Source organism: Bidens hawaiensis, unplaced genomic scaffold (assembly GCF_021521415.1).
Source record: "Bidens hawaiensis isolate Kalapana, Puna unplaced genomic scaffold, B.hawaiensis_p1.1 tig00001336_1, whole genome shotgun sequence".
In the NCBI taxonomy this organism is placed as follows: Eukaryota; Viridiplantae; Streptophyta; class Magnoliopsida; order Asterales; family Asteraceae; genus Bidens; species Bidens hawaiensis.
This window is the reverse complement of record NW_027491075.1, coordinates 1,315,806-1,328,449: the sequence shown is the minus strand read 5'-3', so window position 1 is coordinate 1,328,449 and position 12,644 is coordinate 1,315,806. Positions and strand designations below refer to the sequence as shown.

The window sequence follows — 12,644 nt, the reverse complement described above, 5'->3', positions numbered from 1 at the left end:
GTAACCAAAAACGTTCGTTTCTTCATAACTTTTCCCCAAAATCCCTCTATTCGATCTGACTTCGCACGTGTTTTGCATAGAATATATTTCCTTTATTCTCAGAGTAAAATAATATTATTTACTTACGAGTCTTAAATCTCGCATAATCCAGTTTAAACACGTTTTAATCTCGATTATGAATTTTAATAAATCGTTTTATTTTGCGGGGTTTCATAGTTTAGCGATGAATCTTTGTCAATGCCCTTAAAAGACGTCGAAAAAAATGAAAACTTAAAATTCGTAGAACGACCAATTCAAATCGAAGATTCGAAAAACAAAGAAATTGAAGAGACGAACATTGAAAATCGTAAAATTAAAGTGGGACTCACGAATAGGCCCCGAATACACTTGGGAACTCGAATCTGAAATGAAGAAAAAGCACCCCCACTTGTTCTAGGAGTGAACCTCGCGGACGAGATTCATTCAAATGTGGGGAGGATGTAACATCGTGAAAGTTTCGGGTTAAAAATATCCAAGCTCAAAAGTTAAAGGACCAAAATTGTTAAATTTTAAACTTAAAGGTTTGAATTGAAAATCCGTCTCTCTGTCCCATAGCGATACGCGACAGGACAAAGGACAAGCCCACCGCGTATCGCGAAGGGCTTGGTTATAAAACCAAGGAAGAGGCTACAAGGCGATACACTATCGCCAGGGAGCCTACGTCATCGCATATCGCGATGATGTGTTCTGACAAGCATGCCGCTTGTCAACCGGTGGCACTATGTGCTACCACGTGTCACCACGTCCGCTGCATGGCGGGTCTAGAGGTGACTGTGCAGTGCTATGTCACGATACGCAACGTGTGACCAAGGGGTCATCGCGTATCGCGATGGATCCCCAAAAATGTCTATAAATAGCAACTCCGGGTGTGTTCATTTCTCACATCCCATTTCACACATCTTTCTCTCTATAAACCCCATAAAAGTGTACCCTCGATTACCTCGTAAAACGTGTCCAAATTCCTCGATTCCGTACCCAAATACCGACGTTTCCTCGATTTTCGTGCCACACACGACGACGTTTCAACAAAGAAGGTGTATTGAAGCTGATCCAAATCAAAAAAGGTGAATACACCCCAACTTTACAAACTTGTTTAATCGATTCAAACAAATTAAATAAAAAGAATTACATGGGACTACGTGTCTCTAAAACGTTATAAACAAAAGTAAGCGCTAGCCGTCAGGCCGTCGTGTACGTTTGTTTGGATCCTTACATATGTGGTAAAAAGACGGTGGGCACACTGCGCCTCACCTGGTCATATGGCTCTTTCCATGAGGGGAGCATGGCCATGTGTATATGTATGGTACCTAAATAGTGTCGAACGTTGCGGTGTTTGCTGGGGTGTTTTTGTGTGAACTTTATTTATAATTGTGATTTGTTTTGAAGCTTGATTATTCCTAAGCCACGATGGGCCGGTCATAACTATGTCTCGAGGGGTAATCAAGTAAAAGAAAATATTTTAGCGTCAGCATATTCAGCAGCATGTGTTGCTGGTGTATTTTCTAAACATTTTGCAGGTAATCAAGAATGGGGCTTGGAAGCTTGAAGTACTCAAGATATCCGATGGCTCGGATCTTTTTGTTAAAGTTTTAACTTATAAATGGTGGTTTTGTAAATAACAAGTAATCTTACTTAAACACTAAATGGGAACATTTTCCCCGTCTTTTGTTAATGTAAATGTTATATTTTAAATCCACATAATATAAAGACTTCCGCTTTTAATTCGTTAACTCTGATATAATTACAAATGTGGTACCAACATAAGCGCCGCACGCCTAGGGCGTGGTCTGTGGCATGGCATCCGATTCTTTAGCGAATGGGGGCTCATAACTAATGAACCTTTATAACGAATTGACCTTTATAATGAATTGAACCTTTATAACGAATTGACCTTTATAACGAATTGACTTTCTAACGAATGAGGGTTCATTCGTCATTTCCACGTAACGAATTTCTTAACGATTGACTTAACGAATGTAGCTAATTCGCTATTCTTCCTTAACGAATTGGCATAGCGAATGAGCCTAACGAATGAGGGTTCATTCGTTAGTCTTCCGTAACGAATTACATAGTAAATTCGTTACACGCGCCTAGGGTTAGGTCAGAGAATGTCAGAAACATTCGCTGACATCCTTAAAATCCGCGCCACCTTTCCGGCGCTGCCGTGTCGGAAAACGTACGGTGGCCGGAAAAACGTATTATACACCCTTTTCACCGTTTTTCATCTCGTTCAATCCAGATTTAAGCGAGGGTGACCCCTAAGCTCGTCTTTTGATCGGTTTACACCTGATTCCATCCGGATCTCGTGACTTTAACGGTTGAGGGTGTCGGTTCGTCATTTCGCGACTAGATCTAGCGGGTTTGGATCCATATGATATCATAACATTATTACCTCGGATCGATGCTTGGTTCCTTCTTGTTATTTTGGCTAGAGAACGAGAGAAAGCTAAGACAGAGCTTAAGTGTGTGTTTTGGGTGGTGTATGGAATTGATGAGAATGAATGAATTAATGGGTAATTATGGTATTTATTCCAGTGGTCATGGGCTTAAGCCCATGGTCTTTCTTCCTTATTAACTCAATTCCATTACCCATATTTATTTAACCCAACACAAGCCCAACTCATAATAATTAATATTATTATTTTATTAATCGAAACGGAAAACGAGATGTTACAAGTCTTCCTTCCTTAAAGAGGTTTCGTCCCGAAACCTAACTATTACTAAAACATTCCTGGGTAAAACTTGGGCATCTCATCTTCAACCTCCCAAGTAGCATCTGATCCCTTACGGTGCTTCCATATCACTTTTACCAGAGGAATAACCTTACGACGAAGCTGTTTTTCCTTGTGGTCAACGATCTCCACAGGCTGTTCAACGTAGTTTAACTATTCATCAACCTCGATGTCGACTAATGGCACGTGAGACGTGTCATCAGCTAGACATTTCCTCAAATGAGAAACATGGAAGGTAGAATAAATTCCTTCCAACTTTTCGTGTAATTTTAGCTTGTAAGCCACTTCACCCACACGATCAACAATCTTAAACAGTCCAATGTACCTCGGACTCCACTTTCCTCACTTTCTGAATCGGATAATTCATTTCCAAGGCGAGACATTGAGCATCACATTTTCATGCATTTGACCCGAATTCATGGGTATGGGTCTCACTAAACCCAGATAACCTTAAATACGTTATAACATCGCATTATATTAAAAAATAATCTCACATTGATATGAAAATTTTATAAAAAAAGGGATATACCAAAAAAATTAATAACCAATTTTTTTTAAAAAAAAAGATATTATTTAGATTAAGTAACAATTTTATAGTAAAAAAATAAGCGTGTCATGGGTCTTACCAAACTCATAGCTTTTAAACGGGTTATAACATCTCATTTATTTGTGAAACTCATTCATCATCAAACCCTACGTATCTCACAATAAGTAAATTTAAAATCCAAAAAATATAAATATTAGACATGAAAAAGAAACACATTAGAAATTAAAAACGAATAACATAAACAACCCACGTAATATGGGGGAGAAAAACCCTCTGGTTGCTCCCTACATTTTCTCAAACCGCCAGATTGTTTTATTTGTAAATTGAGGCTTCTCATACATTTGACCTGAATTCATGGGTATGAGTTTTGTAACATCTCATTAAATTAAAAAATTAATCTCACCAATTTTTTACATGAAAATCCTATAAAATAAGATATAAATATCTGATTTAAAAAAAGTTACTATTTATAATTAAGAAACAATTTTATAAAAAAAAATAAACGGGTTATGGGTTTCACCAAATCCAGATAACTTTTAAACCGAGTTATAACATCTTATTTATTTGTGAAACCATTTCATTATCAAACCCTAAGTATATAATTAACTTTCTTACAATAAATAAAATTAAAATCTAAAAAAAATATAAACATTAGAAATGAATAAAGTTAACAAACCCCATATTATGGGGGATAGAAACTAGTATCTATATATAATTTTTATTTATTTATTTGAAGACCTTAATAAGTGTGAGACTAAATTCGTACATTCAAAATGAATGGTTCTGGGGAGGATGAAGGGCTGGAATTTTCGTGACTTAGGTAGGGGTCGAACTTATTAAAATAGGAATAAAGATGTTTAGTTTTCTTAGGCAACTAGTGAGTAGAGTTATTGTATGTTGGATTAGGCTACTGTTGTAGACAAAGACATGTGCATGGTTTGGTAGAAGGTTGTGAAGTGTGTTGTCTGCATGCATGTTACTAAGTCCAAGTCTAGAAGTTAATATTTATTGCTTTGAATAAAATAATCAGTCAAGCACGTGGGTTGTACCTGCTTGTCCGGTTCTTAAGGCATTTTATTTGTTCAACATTTGTTTCCTGCTTTCTAGTTCTTTTTAGTTTATTTCCGTTAGATTATTGATGTATTTTTAGCCAATTTGGCCTTTAATAAATTCAAGCTTTTGATTACTTTGTTTACCATTGATAGCACTCTATCAAGTGGTATCAGAGCAAAATCCTCTATCACAGAGAAGGTAAACAATAACCATGAGTGAAGAACAACTGAAGGTGCCAGTGTTCGATGGCCATTATGAACACTGGAGCGAGATGATGGAAAATTTACTGCATGCAAAACAATTGTGGGGCTTAATCGACCCTGGAATTAGAGAACCACCTGTTGGCATTGCCGTGAGTGTTGCACAGAAGAAGAAGGTGGAGGAGCTCAAGATGACAGACCTCCAAGTCAAGCATTTCCTCTATCAAGCCATTGATAGGGTAACCTTTGAACAGATTCTTGACAAGACATCGTCCAAGGCCATATGGGATTCCATGAAGAAACGGTTTTCTGGTAATGAACGTGTAAAGAGATCAATGTTGCAGAAGTTAAGAAGAGACTTTGAGATCCTTGAAATGAAGAATGGTGAAACCATACCAGATTATTTTGGTAGGGTTTTGATGATCTCAAACCAAATAAGAAGCAATTAGAAATGACAAATGGAAGAAAGCAATGGATCTGGAAATTGAGGCAATTAACAGAAATGAGACTTGGCATCTTGTGGACTTACCAAAAGATGTTAAGTGCATTGGTGTGAAGTGGGTGTATAAAACGAAGCTGAATGAAAGGGGTGAGATGTAAAAGCATAAGGCAAGGTTGGTGGCTCATGGGTATGGTCAAGAATTTGGTGTGGATTATATGGAGGTGTATGCGCCAGTTGCTAAAATGGACACAATACGATTAATGATAGCCATTTCAGCACAAATAGGTTGGAACATATTTCAAATGGATGTAAAATCTGCGGTTTTACATGGAACGTTGGATGAAGATGTGTATGTTAAACAACCTCAAGGTTATATAGTTAAAGGCAGTGAAAACAAGGTGTACAAGCTTCAAAAGGCTCTTTATGGTTTGAACAGGCTCCGAGAGCTTGGTTTACTCGCATCGAAGCATACTTTATTCAAGAAGGATTCACGAAAAGCAAGTCTGAACACACACTCTTCATCAAAGAAAATCCAGAAGGTAAAATGCTGTTTGTAAATATCTATGTAGATGATCTTATCTACATAGGTAATGGTGAAGTTATGATGAGAGGCTTCAAGGAGTCAATGAAGAAAGAGTTCGAGATGACTGATCTCGGGAAGATGAGGTACTTTCTTGGTATAGAGGTGAATCAATCGTCTGTAGGTATTCACATATCCCAAAGAAATTATGCTGCAGAGGTCCTAAGTCGTTACGATATGGTGGAGTGTAATGTTGTTTTTAATCCTATAGTACCGGGTTGCAAGCTAAAAAGAAATGAAGGAGAACCGGTTGATGAAACATTATTTAAGCAACTGGTGGGTAGTTTGATGTACATGACCACAACCAGGCATGATATGCAGTTTGTAGTTAGCTTAATCAGCAGATACATGTCCAACCCAAGTGAAGTTCACTTTGCAACTGCTTAGAGGGTAATGCGTTACCTCCAAGGAACACTAGACTATGGTGTTTTGTATAAAAGAGGAGGAAATGGTGAAATGAAAGTGCATACGGACAGTGACTTTGCTGGTGATTTTGATGATAGAAAGAGCACATCGGGTCATTTGGTTTTATGGGATGGCGCAGCTGTTATGTGGTCGTCAAAGAAACAAAGCATCGTGGCTTTATCGTCCACCGAAGCCGAATATGTGGCTGCAGCGAGCTGCGCATGCCAAGTAATCTGGATTCAAGAAATGTTGAAAGAATTTGGAATGGATGTTGAAGGAAAAACAATGATTAAATGTGATAACACCTCTGCTATAAAATTGTCAAAGAACCCTGTATTCTATGCTAGATGCAAACATATTGGGGTTAGGTTCCATTTTCTTCATGGATCACTCACTAATTACAAAAGCAAAGCACGCGGGATGAAAAAAAAAAAATATATATATATATATATATATATATATATATATATATATATATATATAAAAGTTTACTGATAAGGTTTTTTGTATTTAAAACCCATGTAAGACAACCATAATTTTATAAAACCAAATATTAAAAGTGATAAAATGCACTTATTAGTGAGTCATATTTATATTTATGAAAGGAGCATTCAAATGAATCTCATTGCTAATTTTCTTTATTACATATTTACACAATTTTAAAAAGTCAGTTACATATTTCTTCTATCTAAAACACATATATTACATATAATTTTTTTTTCTTCTCTAAATCACATATATATAATTTACTATAAATCGATTACAATAAAGTGGCAGGCAAACGGGCAACAAGCTGCGCCGCAACCCCCTTTTGAATAGCAAAACCAATCCTGCTAAAAACGAAGCTTTGGGACCTAGAAGCTGAAGATGTTTCATTTACGACACGCTGAACCCTACTCAAAAATTTCACAGCCTCTGGAGCCAGAAAACCAAATGTATCAAAGGCAAATGGTAGAAAAACATGTTGATTATCTAAACAAGCTTTCTCGTGTTTAACGACTTTGCCCAATTAACCAATTAAATGACTACTTTATCCTATTTAACTAAATAAAGAACTATTTACATATATCCCCTTCTTAATATGAATTACATATATCCCCGATTTCAACACAAACTGATTCGGTGTTAAGACAAACATATCGAACGCCATGGTTGTAGAAATCCCTAGTAGGCGCCGAGTACTCGCCGAGTAATCGCTACAAGGTATGATGCTGAGACGACTTTCTTTAACTCTGCCGAGTTACTCGGAATCGATCAAAAGTGGTCAACCTCCGCCACAATTGGATCTAGTCGGTCAACTCGAGCCGATTTTGACTTTAAAAAGTTAAACATAATTCATATTTTAATAACATTAAAGAATGACTATCATTTTTTTAATTAATTGTTTTCAATTTTTAGATACTTTAGTCTTTAAAGATGTATCGTTTTTATTTATTTTGATATTCACATATTTTGTTATTAATATTAGTAGATTTATGATACTTGACATATATATAAGTTCCCTAAAATTAGTTTCTTTATAATTTACCACGCCCGAGTACTACCCAGGTACTCTCCGCCTAAGCCGAGTAATCGCAACTCTCCAGTCGACCGCCCTGGAAGCGCCTAGTGACTTTTGCAACCATGTCGAATGCTAATAAATTCAATTGGTGTTAATAAGCCAATCTCGATTCAGAATTTATTTTCTTTGCTTTTTAATTTCTTACTAGGTTATACCTCCGGCGTGTTGCGGCAGGCTGAAGGTGTAATCTAGTAAAAAAACAGCTTCGTCAATGCCCAAATACTACAAATTAACATATTCAAAAGACAAAAATCGTGTGTTGCGTTGGCGAAACGATAATATTTAATTGGTCTAGGGCTATGGCACCACCGAAACTACACAAAAATATAAATTAATTAAAAAATACCTTGCGGAACAAAAAAAAAAACCCACGCGTTGCGGCCTCAACCCGATGCAAACTTGGTTAGTATCATTGGTACCGAAACTAAGTCGTAAACATAAATTAGTAAGCTCAAAAAACATATTAAAACTAAGCATTAAAAAAATAAAAAAAAATATATTGATTATTATCTATTAAGTTTTATTAAATTATAGCGTTAGCATAAACTTGAAAGTGTAAAAAAATAAAGAAGTTCCATCTATACCTATAGATGCAAATAACAAAAAAAAGTTACAAATAACCAAAAGGAAAAAAAATGTAGATGCAACGGGTAGGAAGGATTTGAACCCCGGGCACTATCTTAACACACACACAACAAATATAAAACAACCAGCAAACCAACACAACATATTGGTATTTTGTTTAAACAAATAAATTAAAGTAGGAAACAGTGAGTAGCTTAAAAAGTTTGTGGCACTAAGCTTTGCTTTATATATATTTATATATAGGATTGAGATCATGTGAGAACTATTTTGAAATTGTAAACTTTGAAAACCATTTTGAACCACAAAAACCCAAAAATAAAAAAATCATAAAAAGAACACAAAAAAAAAAAACAAAACAAAAATTCTTATTTATCATCCCGATTTCATTAAAACAAACGTCTCGGTTTAGCTAAATTATATATATATATATATATATATATATATATGTATAGTATGTACAAATATGTACATACATGTATTTTTATACACATATGTACTATTTAAGGTAAATGATAATGTACATATGTGTACATTACATAACTAGAAATTAGATGAATTATATACATGTGTATAATACAAATTTTTTTATGAAACCGGAATGAAATATAAGAATTTTGTTTTTTCTTTTACATTTTTCAAAGTTTTGTTTTTTTTTGTTTTATAATTTTTAAAATATTTTTTTAGACGTCCAAAATTATTCTCAAAGTTTTCAATTTTCAAAATACTTCTCTTAGAATCTTTACCCTATATATATAATAATTTTTTCATGTACAGCTTCTCAAATCGTCCTCCAAATAAGAAAACAACAAATTATGCTTCTACTTTATTGAGAACTAGTTTTAATCACCAGTATTATGGGAGTTTTTATATTATTTGTTTCTAATATTTATTTATTTTTTGACTTTTTATTTTTTTTATTGTATGAAAATTAATAGTATACTTATGGCTTGATGATAAATTGTTTCACAAATAAATGAGATGTTATAACCCGGTTTAAAAGCTATATGGGTTTGATAAGACCCAAGACCCGTTTATTTTTTTATTATAAAATTGGTTTTTTAATTATAAATAATATATATTTTTTGTAAGTAAATCATATATTAACTTTTAGTATATCCCTACTTTATAGGATTTATATATCAAATATTTTGTGAGATTAGTTTTTAATTTAATAAGATGTTATAACCCGTTTAAGAAATATCTAGGGTTTGATGAGACCCATACCCATGAATTCGGGTCAAATGCATAAGAAGCCTCCATTTAAAAATCAAGCAAATCTGGTGACTCCAAAAAAAGAGGGAGCGATCACATCACGATACGTAGGATTTTTATGGTTTTGTTTATATATATATATATATACTAGTTTTTATCCCCCGTTTTACGGGGGTTATTTTATATTGTTTGTTCTAATATTTATTTATTTTTTAATTTATATTTTTTATTGTATGAAAGTTAATAATATACTTATGGTTTGATGATAAATTGTTTTACAAATAAATGAGATGTTACAACCCAGTTTAAAAGTCATATGGTTTTGATGAAATCCAAAACCCGTTTATTTTTTTTACTATGAAATTGGTTTTTTTATAATAAATAATATTTATGAAAATTAATAATATACTTATGGTTTGATGACCCAAGTCCCATTTATTTTTTTTACTATCAAATTGGTTTTTAATTTAAATAATATATATATCTTTTTTAAAATAAATAAGATATTATTTTTTATTATATCCTATTTTATAGGATTTTTACATAAATAATTTGGTGAGAATAATTTTTAATTTAATGAGATGTTATAACCCTAAGGAATATCTGGGTTTGGTAAAACCCATACCCGTGAATTCGGGTCAAATGCATGAGAAGCCTCCATTTAAAAATAAAGCAAATCTGGTGACTCCAAAAAAATGAAAGCGACCACATCGCGACACCTAGGATTTTTAGGTTTTCGTTTATATATATTATTATAGATATGATAGATTGAAAGGCCAAGATCTTTATGCTACATTATTACATAAAAGGATCAATCTGCAAGTAAGCTCCAATCACATCCACCAAAACATTTAAGACGTGTCCAATTCATTCACTATGTGCAAAGCATTTCCAGAGCTTGATTTATTTGATTTCTCCAACTTTTTACCATTAACATCCACTTCAATCCTCTCATCTAAAGTTTCTGTTTTACCATCACACCAAAATTATTTATCATATTTTTCCGTATAAATACTATGCCCAACCTAAAACTTGTAATTGGATCGGAATATGGTATTAAACAAAGGGTATAGTTGGTTATGTAAAACCTCTTTTTCAAGTGAAAGGCCTTATGTTATGAGGGCAAACCTCCTAACCAGGCTACGCGATGGTCCTGGACAAGGTGGTACTTGTGACATTTCGGCTTGGGAGCATTTTATTTGGCAGTTTATTGGATTTTAAATACCATTGGATGAGTTACTTTTTGTTGGCATTGGAAGCACATTACATTATGGCAGGGTAATGTTTCACAATTTAATGAATCTTCCACTTATTTGATCGGATGAGATCAGTTTTGAAAACACTCACCATATCAAGGTTGTAATGGTCTAACAAACCTTCAAGAGCTGCTACAGATTTTGAAACAAAAATCTGATCTCTTCATTTCCTGAATTACATCATAGTTGAACGGCAAGGAATCGAACGAGGGAGAAATAAGAATCGCATGAATGTCGTTGTGAATACAATTGAATGGAGGGGGCCTGGCAGTTTGGGGGTATTGTTGATTGAGAAGAGTGAAGGGGTAATTAGATATCAGAAGGGGAAATATGTAATTACAATTCAACCATCGTGAAAATATGTAATTAAGAGGCCTAATTAAGGAAATATATGTAAACATCTTTTTATGCAAAGTAGTTGAAGTATACCAAAATGAAACATTGGCATAAGTTCATGAAACTCAATGCACGGTTTTGGTGTCCGTAGCGATCGAATAAGTTATAGGCTGTTTAGTTTTTGTATTTAATTTATATTTATTGTGAATTGGGCTTTGACCTATAAATAGGTAGATTATGTCATAATTTAGAGTTATAGAGAGCTAGTATGTACATAGTTTAAGTTATTCTCCCCATAACTTATCTCCACCATATTGTATTTATCCATATTTATAAATAAAGTATCATATTTATAGTTTAACGATTTCGTGTTTATCGATGTATCGACGCGGCTAGATCCATGGTAGGTTCACTCACTCCCGTTAGACTATATCTGACTGATTCACGCCCAAGGTGTTACCACCACCCTATAAAGTGCTACTAGGCTAACGCCTTAGCCTTTTTGCACTCCAAATCATGTAAAAGTGTTGTCATGTCGTGTTGAGTAGATCAGTAACACATAGTCTTACATGTTACTGATTTATCCTGATTTTTTTTTCAAAGACAAAAAATTGAAGGAAAAAGGAAAGTTATATTTTTAAAATACATAACAATTGGGGTGCTTAAGCTTTAATTAATAAAAATCAAGCAGTTTGAAGCACCGTTACGAGGTAAGTTTTACATTAATCGAGCCGTATCCTCACTCCAATTAAAAGCCCTAAAATACCAGTTTGAAATTTGGAAAAAACTTAACGGCATTAAGTTTTTTTAATGGAGGTCCATTGAAAACAGTTAGTGTGAAAGTTGGGACCGGTGGTGGCTATTTTTTAAGGTGGGATTATTAACAGGAAACTGCAAAAAAGCTGGATTATTAAAATCCAATTTGCCCTTTTTAATGAACAAAAGTATAAAGGTAAATATATCATCGTTTGGGCAAACTTTTCGCTCAGTGTTCTAAAAACATTTAAATGTAAAAAAGAACAAACAAGGGAGGAGCATATACAAGTTTGCCTCGATCATTTATTGTAGCATACTCGGATAGGACCTGTGTTACATACGGATGGAACATATATAAAACGTAATCAATCAATCAATCATACCTAGTGGAATCGCACCAATAGCAAAGCTAAAAGTAGGGTCTGGGGAGGGTGGGATGTAGGCACACTGTACCTCTATCCAATGGGATAGAGAGGTGGCTTTCAGAGAGACCCTCAACTCTAAAAAACATATGTATGAGAGAATATAAGAGGAAATCAAAGTTTAACAGTAATAATAGCACACATTAATAATAATAATAAGACTACATAAATAGATAAAAATATATAATATATGAAAAGAAAATAACATAATAGTGTATGACCAAAAATAAGGTAAAGAGAAGCCCTAAGGTATTCCTTTCTTCCTAAAAATACCTAACTTTAATTTTACGTCTTCAAGAATTCATATTCTCAACCATGTCATCGGAGAGGTTCAAGTCTAGAAAATCATGCCTAAGCCTCTCATCCCAAGTCAATTTAGGTCGGCCTCTACCCCTCCTCCCTTGTATTGATAGTAATGTTTTCTACGGATCTAACAGGATTCGTTGTCTGTCTTTTTCACATGCCCAAACCATCTCAATCTCCACTCTCTTATCTTATCGGATATGTTAGTTACCTCT

At 34.2% G+C, this 12,644-nt stretch overlaps 1 protein-coding gene across 1 annotated transcript; it reads left to right on the top strand.

Moving 5' to 3' along the window:
• The first annotated feature begins 5,986 nt into the window (after positions 1-5,986).
• On the top strand, positions 5,987-7,405 carry LOC143571639 (secreted RxLR effector protein 161-like). The gene is made up of 2 exons (XM_077057017.1): positions 5,987-6,361; positions 7,397-7,405. Exons 1-2 carry the CDS (start codon positions 5,987-5,989, stop codon positions 7,403-7,405), a joined length of 384 nt encoding a protein of 127 aa, XP_076913132.1.
• The last annotated feature ends 5,239 nt before the right edge of the window (positions 7,406-12,644 follow it).

Coding starts and splice junctions, on each gene's coding strand:
- LOC143571639 (XM_077057017.1), top strand. CDS start 5,987: ATGCGTTACCTCCAAGGAACACTAGACTATGGTGTTTTGTATAAAAGA.